Genomic DNA, 21,375 nt, shown 5'->3' with positions numbered 1-21,375 from the left:
TGCTTAGGAATGATATTTTTTTCACATAAGTAAAACGTCGTACAAATATAAAATCTAACAAATTAAAATTAAAATCTGTAATCCTAAATTTGAACAAAAACTATCAATATAAATTTGTAACATAATTTTCCTTAAAAAAATTTCCAAGCTCTTTCAATAGAAAAGGCCTAGAAACAATGACCAACTCAGTAGCAACTAGAGTACTGACAAAGCTCAACCACCTGGCAAACAAGACAGTTAAGAGTCCAACTCCAGGGACTTCCCTGGTGGTCCAGTGGTAAAGGATCTGCTTTCCAATGCAGGGGACTGGAACTGCAGCTTCAATCCCTGGTCTGGGAAGATTCCACATGCCACGGAGCAACTAAGCCCGCACGCCACAACCACTGAGCCTGCTCACCTCGACTAGAGAGCCCATGTGCTGCAAACTACAGAGCCCATGAGCTCTGGAGCCTGCGCGCCACAACTACAGAGCCCATGTACTCTGGAGCCTGTGCGCCACAACTAGAGAGAGAAAACCCACATGGCACAACTAGAGAGAAGCCCGCACACCTCAATGAAGAGCCCATGCGCCGCAACGAAAGATCCCGTGTGCTGCAACTAAGACCCGATGCAGCCAAAAATAATAAACAAATGAAAAAATAGTATTTTAAAAAAAGAGTCCAACTCTATTATCACAGAACAAAGCAATGAAAGGTGGATTTGGAGCTAAAAGTCAATAAACTGGTAATTGGCCCAAGTATCAATAAGACAGTAGAGTAAAACCCATCTAATGTATTTATGAGATCAGAGTGATAATTTTCTCTTTTTCCAATTGAAGTATAGTTGATGTACAATAGTATATAAGTTGTAGGTGTACAATATAGTGATTCACAATTTTTAAATGTTATACTCCATTTATAGTTATTGTAAAATATTGGCTATATTCCCCATGTTGTACAATATACCCTTGTAGCTTATTTTACACATAATAGTTTGTACCTCTTAATCCCCTAACCTCATAATCCCTCTCCCACCTTCCCTCTCCCCACTGGTAACCACTAGTTTGTTCGTTATATCTGTGAGTCTGTTTCTTTCCTGCTATATTCACTAGTTTGTATTTTTTAGATTCCACATATAAGTGAGATCATAGGGTATCTGTCTTTCTCTGATTTATTTCACTTAGTATAATGTCCTTCAAGTCCATCCATGTTGCTGAAAATGGCAAAATTTTGTTCCTTTTTTATGGCTGAGTAGTATTCCATTGTATATCTATATATACCACATCTTCTTTATCCATTCATCTGTTGATACACACTTAGGTTGTTTCCATACTTTGGCAATTGTAAATAATGCTGCTATGAACATTGGGGTACATGTGTCTTTATTTTAAATTAGTGTTTTGTTTTTTTAGATATATACCCAGGACTGGAATTGCCAGGTCATATGGTGGTTCTACTTTTAGTTTTTTGAGAAACCTCCATACTGCTTTCCACAGTGGCTCCACCAATTTACAGTCCCACCGACAATGTAGGAGGGTTCCCTTTCTCCGCACCCTTGCCAACATCTGTTATTTGTGTTCTTTTGGATGACAGCCACCCTGACAGGTGTGAGGTGGTATTTCATTGTGGTTTTTTTTTTTTTTTGGTGGTACACGGGCCTCTCACTGCTGTGGCCTCTTCCATAGTGGAGCACAGGCTCCGGACATGCAGGCTCAGCAGCCATGGCTCACGGGCCCAGCCGCTCTGCAGCATGTGGGATCTTCCTGGACCAGGGCACGAACCTGTGTCCCCTGCATCGGCAGGTGGACTCTCTACCACTGAGCCACCAGGGAAGCCCTCATTGTGGTTTTGATTTACATTTCCTTGATTAGCAATGCTGAGCATCTTTTCATGTGCCTGTTGGCCACCTGCATGTCCTCTTAGGAAAAATGTCTATTCAGTTTTTCAGCCCTTTTTTAAATCAGGTTGTTCGCTTTTTTGATGGTCCATTGTATGAGCTGCTTATATATGTTGGATATTAACCCTTTATTGGTCATATCATTTGCAAACAATTTCTCCCATTCAGTAGGTTGTCATTTCCTTTTGTCGATGGTTTCCTTTGCCATGCAAAATCTTTTATGTTTAATTAGGTCCCGTTTGTTTATTTTTGCTTTTATTTCCTTTGCTTTAGGAGAAAGATGCAAAAAAAATTCCTGTGATTTATGTCACAGAGTGTTATGCCCAAGTCTTCCTCTAGGAGTTTTATGGCTTCTGGTCTTACATTTAGGTTTTTAATCCATTTTGAGTTTATTTTGTATATGATGTAGAGAATGTTCTAATTTCATTATTGCACATGTAGCTGTCCAGCTTTCCAAGCACCACTTATTGAAGAGACTGTCTTTTCTCCATTGTACATTCTTGCCTCCTTTGTTGTAGACTAATTGACCAGATGTGCGTGGGTTTATTTCTGGGCTTTCTATCCTGTTCTATTGATCTGTATGTATGCTTTTGTGCCATTACCATACTGCTTTGATTACTGTAGCTTTGTAGTATCATCTTAAGTCTGGGATCCTGACTCCTCCAGCTCTGTTTTTCTTTCTCAAGATTGCTTTGGCTATTCCGGGTCTTTTGTGTTTCCATGCAAATTTTAAAATTATTTGTTCTAGTTCTGTGACAAATGCCATTGATATTCTGATAGATATTGCATTGAATCTGTTGATTGCCTTGGGTAGTATGGTCATTTTAACAATATTAATTCTTCCAATCCAAGAAAATGGTATATATCTCCATCTGTTTGTGTTGTCTTCAATTTCTTTCATCAGTGACTTATAGTTTTCCAAGTACAGGTCTTTCACCTCCTTAGGTAGGTTTATTCCTAGGTATTTTATTCTTTTTGATGGGGTTGTAATTGGGATTGTTTCCTTAATTTCTCTTTCTGATAGTTCATTGCTACTGTATGGAAATGCAACCGATTTCTGTATATTAATTTCATATCCTGCAACTTTACCAAATTTTTTGATGAGCTCTAATAGTTTTGATCATAGTGATAATTTTAAAATAAAACAAAAAACCCCCAAAAACCTCCTCATTGGTCAGCAAAGAAAGATGTAGAGAACCAGCTCATTACTTTGAAAACTAGTAAACAAAGTGAAAGAATAAAGCATTTATTCCCTTTCTATCTCAGGAAAAACAAATAGTCAATTAAGGGAAATCCTCCTTATGGAAGTAATCTACTAAATTAAGAAGGAATTATGAAAATAGAATTATCACTATTTTGAAGCCCCTTGTGAAATAAACCTTCAAGCGATGATTATCACAGAGAGACACCAAAGAGAGACAATCGAGCATTATGTGCCTCCTGGTATAAGTATTCAACACAACATATGACATATTCTTGCACAAATATGAGCCTCAATCTGATCAAGCCTCTGTATCAAAATCACAGTTAAAGAAAATTCAGGACCAGAAAATGGTTGGATGAAACCATGGGATGCAATCAGCAAAGTCCAGAATGTAAGAAATTCTACAAACAATCTAGTTTCTACAACAATAAAGTTCAAGGGAAAAAAAACACAACAGTATGAACCTATACACTAAAAGAGACATATCAACCTACTGCAACGTTTGGAGTTTATATGGATTCTGATTTTTTTTTAAGTGATGAATGAGAAAATTTGAACACCAATTAGATATTTTATATTAAGGAATTACTGTTAATTTTAGATGTGATAATGGTACTGGCTTATTTATGTGTAAAATAGGTAGTCCTTATCTTATCAAAGATACATACAGAAATATTTAGGAATGAAAAAATATGAATAATATGATTGGGAGTTTGTTTCAAAATAATCCAAGTGGGAGGTAAAGAGAATGAGTGGAGTCAAGATGAAATAAAATCGGCTATGAGATGATAAAGCAGCTAATGGGTAGGTAATGGGTACATGGGGTTTTATTATACAATTTGCTTTATTTTTGCATATGTCTGAAGTTTTCCAAATTAAAAGTTTTTCTTTAACCTGCCTTCAGGAAAAACTATAATAAAATCAGTTACACTTGCCTGAAAATGTCAGATTCAATTTTACAAATCTCCCAAATGTACTTACACTTTCACACAAAGATAAGGCCTTAAAGCAAAAGAATGATGCTAGTGGTATATTTTAAGGAATCAGCAAGTGAGTGAAAATTTTTCCTTATTTTGCAAAGAGAAGCATTCCCAGCAATCTCAAAGTCAAAAGAGACACATAAAGAAACCAACCAATTCACCCTACTTTTAAGTAAGCGTTTGGGTTTGAGCATGAGGTGGTGTTATAATAGACAACTCCTGGATCACCTTTGTGATTACCTGCCTATCCACCAAGAGTAAGGTGGACTTCCAACTATGATCATTTACTACATGGCTGTCTTACCAAATTTACAATCTGTATTTTTAAGTCTCTAAAATGTTTTGAAGTTCACCAAAGAATAAATAAAAGTTGAGTTTTAAAATTCTAGTCTTTTACCAGATATCTAAATGTTTTCCACAAATAAAAAGCAAACTTTAAAAACAATTTAGAACTGTTTGAATATTTTTCAGACACTTACACAAAAGCAGATTTACATACCTTGCCTGGACTGTGAAGGTGCTACAGGAACTTCTTGGTTTGGCTCAAAAGGAAGTTCAGGTGTTAGGTTTTCAAACTGCTCTTTACTAATGAGATTTAGCTTCTTAAAGTTCTCAACTTCTTGCTGAAGTAGAATGGAGGAATCTAATTATTAAACTGGCTAATAGAGTAACCAACAGACAATAATTGATACTAATCTCAAAAAATGAGTTTTAAAAACAGGAATTGATTGCAACCGAATAGAAAAGATGTTCTAATAAAGAATCTAGCATTATACTTAATAATTAATATTCAGAGTTTAAAAGAGGCATCAAGAACCCTAAAATATTATGACTATTTTATAATTAAAATACATTATAAGAACATACATTCTTATCATTAACTATGTGTTGAGCATTTACACATAAGACCAGTAGAGTATTATAGAGGTTACAAAGTAATCCAAATTCATGTTCCCTATGCTTAAGGAATTTACAAGTTAGATGGAAAGAAAGAAATGCACACATAAAAATAATATTAGACAGTGTATGAAAAGTGGATAGTATTTGGTATAAGAATTGAGATCATAAGGGAGGCATCACAGAAGAGATGGGACAAAGCAGCTCCTTAGAATGAGAATTTAGAGAAAGGGAAAAGCATCCTAAATTAGGTACTATGAGCAAAGATGAGAAGCTTGGAATAAGCAATCATTTATTAGAAGATAATTCAGTAAATGACAAAATTTGTTTAGAACCAGTGGTCTGGTAAGGAAGCTGGAGAAAGCTAATAGATCTTTAGCACTAGTCCAAGAAGTTTCTGCCTCTTTTTCTAATAGTGGGAAACATGTGATGAAACATAAACCTAGATGGCTCTGAAGGTTCATTTCCAAACCCCTTTTATAAGCTTAGTAGCAAGGATACTGCGTAGGTCTAAGCTGTTGGCTCAAAGGAAAAATGGGCCCATCCCTGCCCCTAGGGCCCCTTTCTAATTTTTGTTACATAATCACATAGATGTTCCCTGCCCTGACCTACATATATGTAAAACATTACAGAGGTGGAGGCCATTCTCTACTGGAAGGTCATCGGGCCATAATGCATGAAGACTATCGAAGCCTGGCTGAAGCTGTGGGAAAAAAAAAAAAAAGAGTTTGAGGGACTACTTGCATTCTATTACTTCTGGTAAGTTTTCCCCAATAAACTCTGTATCACATCTACACTACTCCTCAGTGCTAATTGGTCCATGACCCTTTACAGAGTTAACATCTAAAAAGAGTGTAAGGAGGTAAAAGACATGACAAAAGTATCTGTCTGATGAGCCAAATTAAACATCATCATTACAAAATAGTTGTGGCATCTTGCTCTTAACAGCTATCCAAACAATCTTTTCCTTCTGTCTTCAAACATGAATGTTACTTGACAGCTCACACCATTTATTAGATCCAGTTAGCCTTTTAAACTAGGATCTATCTTCTTTTCATGAAAATGCCTTAAATGATTACTTCCCCTATACCAAAATTGCTTTCCCAAAAGTCTTCAATAAGCTCTTCAAGCTAATTGAGTCATTACTCTTCACTGTCCCTTATCTTGCTACAGAGCTTGCTATTAGCAACTCCCACTTCAATGAACATTTATTGTATGTTTATCATATACCAAAAATGAATAAACACAGTTCTATTCTGATGGGAACACAAATACGTTTCTGTTTTGTTTTTAACTTTTAAAACTAAGTATGGTATAACACACCGCCGCTTACATACATATGTATACACACACACTAGAGAAGGGCATAAATCATAGGTATATATCTCAATAAGTCCAAAGTGAACAGACCTGTGGAACCACCATTCGAGTAAAGATGATATAACTAGCACACTAGAAGTACCCTTCATGCTCCTTCCTATCACTGCCCTGTCTTTCTTCCTAAAGACAGCCAATACTCAGACTTTAATTCTTTAGATTCATTTTTCATGTTTTTGAATTTTATAAAAAAGTAATCATAATGTATGGTTTCCTTAACACAAAATTATCTTTATGAGATTCATCTATAGTTTGTGGCTCTACAGCAGAGGTCAACAAACTACAGCACCTAAAGGTCAAAGTTTGTCTTTGTAAATAGTTTCATTGGAACACAACCGCATCCATTTGTTTACATATTGCACACGGCTGCTCCAATGCTACAACTGCAGGGTTGAGTAGTTGCCATAGTCAACGTATGACATACAAAGCCTAAAATATTTACTACATAGCTCTTTACAGAAAAAGTTTGTCCATCCCTGCTCTACGGTACTCTATTGTATGATCAAACCACAATTTTAAAAAATCCATTCTAGGGACTTCCCTGGTGGCACAGTGGTTAAGAATCTGCCTGCCAATGCAGGGGACACAGGTTTGAGCCCTGGTCCGGGAAGATCCCACATGCCACGGAGCAACTAAGCCCGTGCACCACAACTACTGAGCCTGCGCTCTAGAGTCCACGAACCACAACTACTGAGCCTATGTACCACAGCTACTGAAGCCTGCATGCCTAGAGCCCGTGTTCCGCAACAAGAGAAGCCACCGCAATGAGAAGCCTGCACACCACAATGAAGACAGCCCCCGCTCACCGCAACTAGAGAAAGCACACGTGCAGCAACGAAGACCCAACGCAGTCAAAAATATTAATTAATTTTTTTAAAAAAAGATAAATACAAAAATCCATTCTACTGTTGATGAGCATCAGGTCCTTTCCAGACTATAGCTGCTATCAATAATGTTGCTATAAATATGTTTTTACAGAACACTTATTTGGTGAACATATGTTTTTTTACCTTTTTGTAAACTGTAGTTGATATACAATATTATATGTCACAGGTATACAATACAGTAATGCACAATTTTTAAAGTTTATACTCCATTTATAGTTACTATAAAATATTGGCTATATTCCCTGGATATGTACAACATATCCTTGTAGCTTATCCTATACCTAATAGTTTGTACTTCTTACTACCCCACCCCTATATTGCCCGTCCCCGCTTCCCTCTCCCTGCTGGTAACCACTAGTTTGTTCTCTATATCTGTGAGTCTGTTTCTTTTTTGTTATATTCACTACTTTGTTGTATTTTTTAGATTCCACATATAAATGAGATCATACAGTATTTTGTCTTTCTCTGACTTACTCACTTAGCATAATGCCCTCCAAGTCCATCCACTTTACTGCAAACGGCAAAATTTTGTTCTTTTTTTATGGCTTAGTGTTCCATTGTGTGTGCGTGTGTGTGTGTGTGTGTGTGTGTGTGTGTGTACCACATCTTCTTTATCCATTCATCTTTTGATGCACACTTAGGTTGCTTCCATATTTTGGCAATTGTACATAATGCTGCTATGAACATTGGGTGCAAGTGTCTTTTTAAATTAGTGTTTTTTGTTTTTTTCAGGTATATATCCAGGACTGGAAATTCCAGGTCACATGGTAGCTCTACTTTTAGTTTTTTGAGAAACCTCCATACTATTTACCACAGTGGCTCCACCAATTTACATTCCCACCAACAGTGTAGGAGGGTTCCCTTTTCTCCAAACCCTTGCCAACATTTGTTATTGTGTTCTTTTAGATGAGAGCCATCCTGACAGGTGTGAGGTGATATTTCATTGTGGTTTTCATTTACATTTCCCTGATGATTAGTGATGCTGAGCATCTTTTCATGTGCCTGTTAACCACCTGCATATCCTCTTAGGAAAAATGCTTATTCAGTTCTTTGGCCCATTTTTTAATCGGGTTTCTTTCTTTTTTTTTTTTTTTTTTTGATGTTAAGTTGTATGAGTTGCTTATATATGTTGGATATTAACCCCTTATTGGTCATACCATTTGCAAATAATTTCTCCCATTCAGTAGGTTGTCATCTCCTTTTGTCGATGGTTTCCTTTGCCATGAAAAATCTTTTAAGTTTAATTAGGTCCCACTTATTTATTCTTGTTTTTATTTCCCTTACTTTAGGAGATGAATCCCAAAAATATTCCTGTGATTTATGACAACATATATTTTTATTGAGTATTTACTGAGTGGAATTGCTGAATCAGGTGGTGCACTTCAACTTTAGTAGAAAATGCAAATATGTTTTCATAGTAGTTGTACCTATTTACATTCCCATTAGCAGTATATCAAAGTTCCTATTGCTCTACATCCTCATCAACACTTGGTATTGTCAGTTTTTAAAAATTTAGTCTTTCTGAAAAGGACCAAACTATGGATATAAACTACATTTTGGATGGACCTCAAGGGCATTATGATTTTAAAAAAATATTAATCTCAAACGGTAACATGCTGTATGATTCCATTTATATAACATTCTCAAAATGACAACATTATAGAGATGGAGAACAGATTAATGGCTACCAGGGATTAGGAATAGCAGAGGGGAGGGAGATGGGTGTAAGTTTAATAGCACAAGGGAGATCTTTGTGGTGATAAAATAATTCAGTGCCTTGACTTTTATAGTAGTTATGTGAATCTACATGTGATAAAATGATAGAGAAGTATACACACACATTTGTGATAATAAACATCAATTTCCTGGTTTTAATATTGTGGTTTAATTATCTAAGCTATCAGATTTAATTAGATTTAATTATCTAAGATAACCTTTCAAGGTTATCTGGGTGAAGCATACACTGGACCTCTCTGCACTATTTTTCCAGCTTCCTATGAATCTATAATTATCTCAAAAATTTGAAAAATTTAAATATGTAGCCACTCTGGTAGATGTGTTATCTCATTGTGGTTTTAATTTGTATTTCTCTGATTATTAATAATGATGAAAACCTTTAGTATATTTTATTTGGATAATTTTTTTGTGTGATATGACTACCCAATTCTATTGCTCATTTTCCTATACAGTTGTCTTTCTCATTGATTTGTGTATGAGTTCTTTACAAAATGTTGTAAATGTCTTTTTTCTACTCTGTACCTTACCTTTTCACTCTTTTATGGTATCTTCTGTTGAAAAGTTCTTTTTAATGTAGTACATTTTATCAATCATTTGCTTCATTGTGTTATTTCCTGTTTAGTAAATCTTTCTGTACTAAAAGATCATGGAAATAGTATATTAATCTTTTTATGAGTTTTATTATTTTGACTTTCACATTTAAAACTACAATATATCTAGAATTGATTTTTCTGTGTATGGTATAAGGGTTAATGTGCACTTGAAAAGAATGTGAATTCTGCAGATGTCAGGTGCAGTATTTCACTTCTGTCAATTAAGCTAAGTTTCTTAACTGTGTTGTTCACATTTCCCACATGCTTACTGATTTTTTCATCTGCTTGCTATACCTTGCATCTTTCTTGATAAGGTGTATTAAAATCTTCCACTATGATTATAAATTTGTCTATGTACACCTATCAATTTTTCTCTTACATATTTTGAGGCTGCTATTACATGCATACAAGTTTAGAACTAATATATTTTCTGGTGCAACTAAACCTTTTATGATTATGAAATGTCCCATTTAATCCTGAATAATTCTTTTTGCCTTAAAAATCCACTTTACCCATAAAGTTATACCAACTTTGTTGTGGTTAGTGTCAATATTTATTTAAATCTACACATGTATTTACCATTTCCATTGCTCTTTATTCCTTTCTGTACCTTCCCCTTCTTCCTGGAATCATTTTCCTTTGCCTAAAATACTTCTTTGTACTTTCTTTAAAGCGTAGCTGCTGAAAATAAATTTTCTCAGTTTTCATATGTCTGTTGGTTATTTCACCTTCATTTTAAACAGCTGCATTGAGATACAATTTACATACCATAAAATTCACCTATATTAAGTGTACCCTTCAACTATTTGTCTACCTTTATTTCTGAACACTAGTTCCCTTCCAGTACTGTGATTACACCACCCCATTGTCTCCCGACTTCCATTATTTCTGCTGAAAAGTTAGCTGTAAGTCTTACTATTGATGCTTTTAAAGAAGTTTGTCCTTTTTCTCTGGCTTTTGTTATTTATTTTCAGCAGTTTTAAATTATAACCTTGATGTGGTTTTCTTTATATTTATATTCTTTGGAGTTCATAGGACCTCTTGAATTTATCTCTTGTTATATCTTTCATCGGTTTTGGTAAAACGTCAGCCATAATTTCTTCAAATAATATTTCTGCCTTATCCTCTCACTCCTCTCTTCTGAGAATCCAATCAAATGTATGTTTGAGCTTGGGACTGTATCTCCTATGTCTCTGACAACAGTTTCTTTATTTTCCACTTTTTTTGCTCCATGCTTCACTCTTGATTTTTTCTTAACCCATCTTAGTAATTCTGTATTCAGCGTGTACTTATCTACTGTTAAGCCAGTTCATTGCACTCATTTTGTATTTTTCATTTCCAGAATTTCAGTTAGATTCCTTTTTAAAATTTCTACTTCTCTGATTAAATTCTCCATTTTACCTTTTTAAAAATCATGTTAATAATAACTAAAGTCTGATAACTCTATTACCTGGATCTCTATGGATCTGTCTCTATTTTCTGTTGTTCCTTTTGTTTTTTCTATAATATCATCTTGTCTTCTTGTATGCCTGATTATTTTTGGGGGGGGGCAGACATTATTTTTGAAAACTTGAGGCTTAGGATGATATTTTACTCCAGAAAGGATTTGTGTTTTCCTTCAACTAAGTGGCTACAGGCATCAGCATGCGGATCCAATGAGGGATTAAAATGAACAGATGCTAACTCTACCGAGAGCATATCTTTTTAAGTTACCCTGATTTTCTAGGATGTAGGCCTTTAGAGTTCCCAAAGCCTAGAAGGCTTACTAGAGGTCCCCAACTGGTTTCTGAACACCAATTTTTATTACCCTAGTTCCATGAGTTTTTCAAAAAATCTCTTTTCAGCTTTTCAGTTGCTTCTTCTGGAACTAGCTGATGCCTCCGAGGGAAATGCAGACTGTTATGCCAGTCTTCTTCAGATTTCCTTCTTCCAGATTTTAGCCACACAATTCTTTATTGTATTGTTAGCTCTACTGTGTTTTCATGCAGATTTTTTTACCTACTTTTCCAGTTGTTCTAGGCAGGAGGGCTGATATGAATTACACAGTCTACCCCAATTGAATCTATAGTCAGTCTAATTTTTGTTTTTTAAATAAACTTAGACTTTGCCTTGGTCAAAAGGGGACCAAAAAGACTTAATAATCAGTGGATAAGACTTGTAAACAAATTAATTACATTTCACTATAAGAGTTAAAAATTGGCACATATCGGAGCGGCTGGGCCCGTGAGCCATGGCCGCTGAGCCTGCGCGTCCGGAGCCTGTGCTCCGCAATGGGAGAGGCCACAACAGTGAGAGGCCTGTGTACCGCAAAAAAAAAAAAAAAAAAAAAAAAAAAAAATTGGCACATATGAGGTAAAAAGCTAGAATTAACACGTGATTTTTCTGGGGTGGATGACAATAAAAACTATCAAAGAGGTATTTCCTGGGAAGAGTAAAATCTGAACTGGGTTTTGCAGTCTAAAGGATGAAAAGGAGTTTGGCAAGTAAACAATGTAAAAAAATAGTGCAGACAGAAGAAATAACACATGCATCTTGATATTTATTATGAATTTTAAAACTGAAAGCAGTGGCACAATGAAGACAGAGAGATATGTAAGAGCCAAATCATGAATTCTTGTTTTCCAAGCAATTTGAAGTTTATGTTGAGGGAGGTAAAAAAGCACTGAAGAGCATTAAGAAAAATAGGAAAATAGTAGGATTAATATTTTAGAAATTTGAAGGATTTGCATTCTTTTCCTTGGGATCACTTATTTTGAAAATTAAGTAAGCCTGCAACTATTTGCAGCCATCTTTGCCATCTGACAGAGAAAGCCTGACTGAAAATGAAGCTAACACAGAGGAAAGAAGACCAAAGATAGGAGTAGAGAAATGTGAAATCATTCTTTGAAGTCCTAGACAAAGACTTGTCTGGAAGCAAGTACTACTCCTTGGACTTCTGGTAGTAAATTCCCTTACTTGCTAGGAAAAAAAGGAGGAAAGGAGAAAGGAAGGAGGAAGACTACTCTCTGACAAGAGGAAAGCCAGAAAGAGAATGAACTAGAGCCAAGAACCTAGTATACAAACCCCATAGAGAGATGGTGCAGACCAGAACTGTTGCATGGCAGTAGTGATGGTTAGGGAAGGATGGATAGGACCTAGTGACACACTGCATGTTGGAAGTTAGAAGTTGATGAGGATTCCTAAGGCATCCAACCAAAATTTAGAAAAACATAGAAAAGAGGTTTAGGGTAGGTTTCCTTTAATTTTTTAAATGGAGACAGAATATAAATGAGATACCTATGGAACACGAGACACACAGCTGGAAAATCTAATAGCTACTGGTTACAGTTCTAGAGGCCCACAAAGACACTAGGATGTCATTAGCATACAGTTAATGATTAAAAACCTGGGAATAAATTCTCTCATTTATGGACAAGATAACAAAGTTCTAAGAGAAGCAGGTCAAGGGTAGGACCAGGGAAGACCACATTTAAAAAGCAGGCGGAAATTGTACACTCAAAAATGGTTAAAACTGTAAATTTTCTGTATACATATTTTACCATAAAAAAAAGACACCCCCCAGTAAAGGCAAGCATGCCATTTTGTCATGTCATAAGGTATGAAAAGTGCTAAGCAATGGGGACCTAACATTGGTATACATTAGCCATCTTGAGAAAGTTCTAACCTGACCAAATGTGAAACATTTGAACATCAAAATGAATAACTGGAATGGAATGGTATCCATTCAAGAGTCCATACTGACATTAAAAAGAGAGAGAGACAGAAACAGACAGAGAGAAGAGAAAGTTAAAATACAAAATAAAAAACGAATGGAAAGTTCTCTTTTACAGAAGAATGCTAACTGACATAGAGGGAGTAACAAATAAAAAATTACCATCTTATAATCACCATAGTAAAACTGATTCAAGCAAAAGTCATCAATGGAAGCTAAAACACTAAGTGAAGACTGCTGGGGAACATGGCTTTAAAATATTACTCCAGAGATCACTTATTAATTACAAAGGGAAGCAGGTACCTTCTTCATCTGTTTGCAGAAGACATATGAAGGAAAGTGACAACATGAAAACCAAATGACATCATTATGTCTCCTGAGGTGATATACTAAAGACGGTGCATAACCTATGTAATATTCCTGCCAAAAATATTTAACCTAAAGCTAGTCATATGGAAATACCAGGCAAACCTAAACTGAGGGATATTTTCCAAAACTATTGACCTGGATTCTTCAAAAATGTCAATGTCTGCACCCCTATGTTCATAGTAGCACTATTTACAATAGCCAAGACACAGAAACAACTTACATGTCCATCAACAGATGAATGGATAAGAAGGTGTGGTGTGTATGTATGTGTGTATATATATATACACAAAATAAAATATTACTCATCCATAACAAAGAATGAAATAATGCCATTTGCAGCAACTTGGATGGACCTAGAGATTATCATACTAAGTGAAGTTAAGTCAGAAAGACAAATACCTACCACATGATATCACTTACACATGGAATCTAAAATATGACACAAATGAACTTATCTACAAAACAGACTCAGACATAGAGAACAGACTTGTGGTTGCCAAGGGGAAGCGGGGACAGGGGAGGACTGGATTGGGCATTTGGGACTAGCAGATGCAAACAATTACACATAAAATGGATAAACAACAAGATCTTATTGTATAGCACAGTGAACTATGTTCAGTATCCTGTAATAAACCATAATGGAAAAGACAAAGAAAAAAAAAGCCAATGGCATGAAAAGCAAAAAAAAAAAAAAGGCTGAGGAATTATTCTAAATTAAAGAAAATTAAAATTATGTAATTCTAAATGCAATGTGTGATTCTTGGAGTTGGTATCAAAAAATAAATAAAAAGTTATAAAGGACAGTATTAAGACAATTAGAGAAATCTAAATATAGGCTATATATTAGATATAACATTCTATCAAGACTAAACTTTCTACGTTTGACAGCTATTGTTATGTAGGAGAATGTACTGGTTTTTAAGAGATACAGGCTTTATATTTATGGATAAAGTGGCATAGTGCCTATAACTAACTCACAGGTGGTTCAAAAAATTCACATACATATTATACATATCCCTTTGGTTCAGCATTTCATTTCACCCCTGGATTATTATAAATAAGTTTTAACTCAACTTCTGCCCTCCCCTACTCTGACCTAGGCTAATGCCTCTGTTAGATTAAACCTTACTAAACCATATTTTGATCATACCACTTTTCTTTGTAAGAACTGCAATCGCTCCTTTTCTAAATTCCTACATAGACTTCAAGACACTTCACAACCTGCTCCCATCCCACCTACCCAAACAATCTTCAATTTTAGTACATCACAATAGTAGTAACATTTTTAAAGAAATTTGATTATACTTGTTCAGCAATTACAGTAACTTTTTAAGTTATTTTTTAATGCAACTGCCATTCTACTCAATGAACATATGCAGTGAAGTAATTAAGCCCTAAAATGTTAATTCACATAAAGAAAAACCCAACAAAAGGATGCATACATTTTAATAATGTCCTGACCATTAAAAGGTAAAGTATCTAGGGAATTTCCTGGCAGTCCAGTGGTTAGGACTCCGCACTTCCACTGCTGGGGGCCTGGGTTTGATCCCTGGTCGGGGAAATCCTGCAAGCCATGCAGTGCGGCCAAAAAAGAAAAAAGAAAAAAAAAAAAAAAGAGAGATTAAAATGTAAAGTATCTAAACAAGTATAGTTTCACCATATCCTCAAGGACCTAATTTTATAAATAAAGCCTTTCATGAATTAAAAAAGTTGAGAAACACTGACTAAATTTGAATTATTTTAAAAATCAGCCTCTTAGGAAAAAGATGACCATGAACAGGAAGAGCCAACAAGTTAGAATCTTCATAAATTTGCTCAAGTGCTTCAAACAGTGAAACACTCGAATATTTTATAAATACGATCCTGCTACATTACTATATATATGATAAATTTACATATGCATATTATGATGTGGGGCTATGTTTAAAACCACATACGTATTTTACAAGTCGTTTAAAGGACTTTTGAGAGTATTTTGGCCATACTCAGTTTTCAACTTAAAAGGACTCTAGAACCAATTCCCAAATAATATTTAATTCCAGTGCATTAGAGAAGACACATAAGTTAGGTCTTAGACCTATCAGTGTTGAGCAACTTTTCTTTACTCAAGAAACAGTAATTTAAAAATTGCAAACTGTATTTTTCATAAATTATCTTTATCGGGATATTAAAAAATACATCTGTGTTACACATCACTGCAATTCCATCAAAGAAGGAACAGGCCAGATTTTATAAACTACATAATTTATATTGTAATAGCTAACTTAAACACTATCTTTGAAGGAGATACTTTAGAATCTGATTTTTCATTTACTGACATACATTGTTGTAGTATTGAATTCTTAGTCACTCTTCAATCCACTTTCTTTGAGACACAACATTTTCATCATCACTGTTCTTCGCAACAAGCACAAGGCTTTAACATTTATTTAAGAGACAGTCCACCTACTTACAGCACCAGAGGCTACTTTCTGTCCTCAGCTCTCTTTTCTCCATTTTCCCCCTTCAAATCAAGCCAACTGGTTACCTTCACTAGCTGGACTACCTATTCTGTTTTGATTTTGTACATTTCCAGATAGTGCCTAAAAACCAAGGAAAAGCTCTTGCGTGCATCAAGGGATGGAAATTCTGATAAAAGTTATAAGGGGGCAAATTTTACAACCACTGTTTTAGCAGTGGGAAAAAAATTTTCTCTGCCACAGAAACCTGAAAAATAAATCAAGCAGAGTTCCAGGAAAAGGCAAGAAATGAGCCAGTTGTTTAGGGCTGACTAGTCTACACCTTAAATCAAACATACAAAGGAGGTTCCTAGTCTAAGCTCAACAAACAGGGGAAACATAAAGGACCTTGGGCCTGTAAACTCCATGACATCAGGGACTTGCTGTTTATTTTCCTCAACACTGTACACAAGTGCCTATCACTAAGCTTGACACCTCACAGGTACTCCGATATCTGTAATGAATGAACAAAAAATGGATGACTGAATGAAAAACAAGAGAGAAACTGAAGTCAAGAAGAATGCGTTCCAAAGGAAGATATTTTCTTGTGGGTTTTTTTTTTTTTTTTTGGTCAGGAGTATTGAACAAAACAGTGGGTCCTAGATTAAGTGTTTTGTTAATTATAATATAGAATATTCATTACTAGGGCCAAGTCTAAGCCTAATCCTTCTCTATAATGCCTCCCTTGATTATGCCAACCCAAAACTCTCAAAATTCTTTCATCCAGGTCTTTTAAAATAATTCTGCCTTAGTGTAAACTATATGTGTACAGTATAAAAATTAATAGCTGTGAATACCACCTGTTACCACCATCTAGGTTAACAGAACACTGACAATACCTTAAAGCTCCTTGTTTGCTTCTGCCCAATCACATTCTCTTCCTTTTCTCCAGAGGTACTGCTATATGGATTTTAGTGAAGGTCATTTCCTAACTGTTCTTTTATTAACCACCTTTGAAAGTTCCCCTAAGCAATATATTTCACTTCCCCTGTGTTTGAACTTTATGTAAATAAAATCATATTTTAATATGATAATATACTGCATATATTCCATGAATAACACTCACCAAATCTTTTTTAGTTTAATTTTTATTTGGGAATTTCTCTAACATATGCAAAAATAGAACAGTATACTGAAGCCTTATATATCCATTACCTAGTTTCAATTATCATCCTTTTACCATTCTCTTATTTGATGTACACCAGCATTACTTTAAAAATCATCCCCCTTTCTTTGTTTCTAAGCGGCTCCAGTCATGGTGCTGGTGTTACCCTTGCCTGGTTGTAGGTGGCTGTCTCTCCTGTCTGTAGAATTCTGGCCTGAAAATACCAGCTGGTACACCAAACTAAGCAGCTTCAACAGGGACATTATTTCCTCCTAATATCAGTTCAGTAACTAGATTTGGTTTTTTACTATTGTACACTTCTGGCAAAGAGGGAAAATAATAGTTCCTCGGTCTTCCTTTGTTTTTGCATTAGATTTTGATATTTCAGACTGTAAAGGGCTCTGGGGGATGATATTGATATTACCTGTGATCGCAGTAATTTTACTGAAGCAACTGCATTGAAATTCACTTGGGTTTTCTCTCATTATCAGATTCTATTCCAAACAAGTATTCTGTAAATCCAAATGGATTACCAGTGTGCTATAGATTTATTATACAACAACATTCTATGTTTGGTCTACATTGAAAATAGTTTAAGTTAGTCTTATCATCTAAAATATTTTAAAACGTTCTTTACATGAAATTTTATTTTATATTTTTAAAACTTTAGGGACTTTATTTTTCTAAGTCAGTTAACTACTTTAAAAAAAATATTTTGTATCTACTTTTGTAACTTCACCAGAATAAAACATATTGAAAGGAAAAAAATCATCCCCATTTCTGTATCTATGATTAATTTATTTCACTGCTAAATACCAAACCATTATACACAAAGACACAATTCATCTATCCATTATACTATTTTGGACATGATATGAAATTGATGCTTATTAGATATCTGTGTGTATACATATACATTTAGAAATGGAATAGATGTTTCCTAGGATGCATAAATAGTCAACTTTAGTAAGTAATATTAAACTGTTTACAAAGGTGGCTGTAACATGCAACAACATAGACGGGCCTAGTGTGTATTATGCCTAGTGAAATAAGTCAAAGAAGATAGATACTGTATGTTATTACTTACAAGTGGACTCTAAAAAATAAAATAAATGAATGAATATAACAAAACAGAAACAGACTCACAGATATAGAGAACAACTAATGGTGACCAGTCAGGGGAGGGAGTGAGAAGGGGCAAGACAGGAGTAGGGGATTAAGAGGTACAAACTACTATGTATAAAATAAATAAACTTCAAGTATATATTGTATAGCACAGGGAATATAGCCAATATTTTATAATAACTTTAAATGGAAGATAATCTATAAAAATTCTGAAACACCAGGATGTACACCTGAAATTAATATAATATTGTAAATCAACAATACTTCAACTTTTTTAAAAAGATGGTTCTAACAATTTAATCTAGCACCAACTGTGGTATGTGAGTTCCTATTGTGCCATTCTTTACAAAGACTTAACACTGTCAGACTTTAATTTTATGATATAAGAGTTATGATCTTCTGCCTCTGCATATAATAGAGTAACTGATACAAGCCTACTTCTGCCAACGAAAATAACCATAAACTGATATAAAGTAACTATTTTGGCACTGGATAACTAGCAATGCAAGATCCTGATCTCTGAAAGAAGAGAAATTCACAAGGTGGACTCCACAATCACCCCAGCTCTCTTTTCTCAGTACAATTTCCCAACCACAGCACAGCAAGCTTCAGCCCAAGCAAAGCATGGCTGTCCTGCTGAGCTGAGAAGGTAGTGATTAGCATTCAGGGAAGCAGAAGCAATGTAATCTATAGAGCAGAGCACTGAGGAAGAGGGAGATAATTAGTGTTGGAGGGGGCAATACCCCTTGTGAGTAGGGGGTCAGACCCCTGTGAGTCCTTGGCTGAAGGCTGAGCTACATACATAGAGGATAAGACTCCCTGACACATATCCAAAAACAGCTGCAATGGGACTGAGCTGAACAGTTACATTAAAGGTCCAATAGCATTGGGAGATAATGACATATAGACCCAGTTGAGAATGGAGACCCCTTGTTAACCACTCATCAACACCCAGGGCATCCAGGTAAGATGCACTTTAAAAATTAGGCCAGGCTACAGAGTAAGGCCCACCTCCTACAGTAAGACCTGCTCTAGATTCCCTAGCAAAGCCTAACACAAAACCTGATAAGATGTTGAGGAAACATAGGGTTTAGAGGCTAAGCTCTACCAAGTTAGAGAGGTTTTCCACAGATTTAACCTAACAAAGAATAAAACCAAGCCCACAAAATTCCAAGCTGTCAGGCCAAAAAAACAAAAAAATCAACATTCCTCAGAGGAAGATGACATAATCTATAATCTCTACAGTATAATACCTAAAATGTCTAGTAAAAACACATTTCACATTTAGTATCTAAAATGTGAAAAGAAACAGGAAGATGTAACACACAGTCAAGAAAACAACAACAACAGTCAACAGAAACTGTCTTCCTGATGTCTCAAATGTTAGATTTTACAATAGGGACTTTAAAGCAACTATTACAGAGTTAAGTTTGATGAACTAAAGGAAAAGATGGTCTGAATGAGTGAACAGATAGGAAATCCCAGCCAAAAACGTAGACTACAAAAAAAATAAGTTATAGAACTGAAAACTTTGTACTTGGATGAGCTTAAGAATAGAATGGAGATGGCAGACAAAAGCTAGTGAAAATAAAGACAGATTTGTAGACACAATTTAATGTATAAAACAGAGGGAAAATAGCCTGCGAGCCACAACTACTGAGCCCACGTCACAACTACTGAAGCCTATGTGCCCTAGAGCCCGTGTGCCGCAACTGCTGAGCCACATGCTGCAACTAATGAAGCCCACACACCTACAGTCCGTGCTACTCAACAAGAGAAGCCACCGTAATGAGAAGCCTGTGCACCACAACAAACAGTAGCCCCTGCTCGCCGCAACTAGAGAAAGCTCACGCACAGCAACAAAGACCCAATGCAGCAAAAATATAAAATTTAATAAATAAATAAATAAAAGACTATGTTTTTCTTTTCACAATTTCCTTAAAAGACAACTGTTAGTTTAAAGCAAAATAATAACATTTTAAGATGGGCTTAGAATACATGTAAAAGAATACGACAACACTAGCACAAAGGTAGTGGAACTATATTTTTGTAATTATAAATTATATTTGTAAGCCAAGAAATATTAACTGTCAGATGAGAAAACTGTGAAATGATATAATAATCTATAAAGATTTAGAAAAGTTAAGGAGGCATATTATTAGCACTAGAGTAATCACTAAAAAATAAAGTTTAAAGAAGCATAACTAAGAAGCCAAAAGGGAAACTAAAATGTAATATTATAAAACGTTTGATTAACTTAGAGGTCACAAAAGAAATTAAAAAGGAAATAAAAATATTATAACTAGTAAGACCCAATTATATGATGTCTACAAGAAACCCTCCTATAAAATAAAGGCACTAACTGGGGAATTCCCTGGCAGTCCAGTGGCTAGGACTTGGAGTTTTCACTGCCAGGGCCTTGGTTTGATCCCTGATCGGGGAACTAAGATCCTGCCAGCCACACAGCACAGCAAATAAATAAATAAAAACAAAAATAAAATAAGTAAATATAAATAAAATAAAGGCTCTAATAGGCTGAAAGTAAAAAGATTAAAGAAAGGTGGCAACTTTGGCTTCAACATCAGACATGGCATTACAAGAAATAATGATGAGGGACTTCCTTGGGGGTGCAGTGGTTAAGAATCCGCCAGTCAATGCAGGGGACACGGGTTCGATCCCTGGTCCAGAAAGATCCCACATGCCACAGAGCACCTAAGCCTGGGCGCCACAACTACTGAGCCTGCGCTCTAGAGCCCATGAGCCACAACTACTGAAGCCCAGGTGCCTAGAGCCCGTGCTCCGCAACAGGAGAAGCCATTGCAATGAAAAGCCCACACACTGCAACGAAGAATAGCCCCCGCTTGCCACAACTAAAGAAAGCCTGCACGCAACAAAGACCCAACGCAGCCAAAATTTAAAAAAAGAAAAAATTAAAATGAATAATGATGAGTCAATATGGATCACTGTGCATATTTCACAATGATGAATCAATTCATCAAGAATACATAACTACATA

At 35.4% G+C, this 21,375-nt stretch overlaps 1 protein-coding gene across 3 annotated transcripts in view; it reads right to left on the bottom strand.

Moving 5' to 3' along the window:
- The window catches only part of LARP1B (La ribonucleoprotein 1B), a 130,106-nt gene that overhangs the window by 51,630 nt on the left and 57,101 nt on the right, over positions 1-21,375 (bottom strand). For all 3 annotated transcript variants that reach the window (XM_060012968.1, XM_060012969.1, XM_060012970.1), the window contains one exon: positions 4,559-4,682. In XM_060012968.1, the coding sequence (XP_059868951.1) occupies positions 4,559-4,682 (124 nt within the window). The remainder of the gene's footprint in view (positions 1-4,558; positions 4,683-21,375) is intronic.

Source organism: Delphinus delphis, chromosome 5 (genome assembly GCF_949987515.2).
Source record: "Delphinus delphis chromosome 5, mDelDel1.2, whole genome shotgun sequence".
NCBI classification, from domain to species: Eukaryota; Metazoa; Chordata; class Mammalia; order Artiodactyla; family Delphinidae; genus Delphinus; species Delphinus delphis.
The sequence above is the reverse complement of the archived record's forward strand: the minus strand, read 5'-3'. Positions and strand labels throughout refer to the sequence as shown.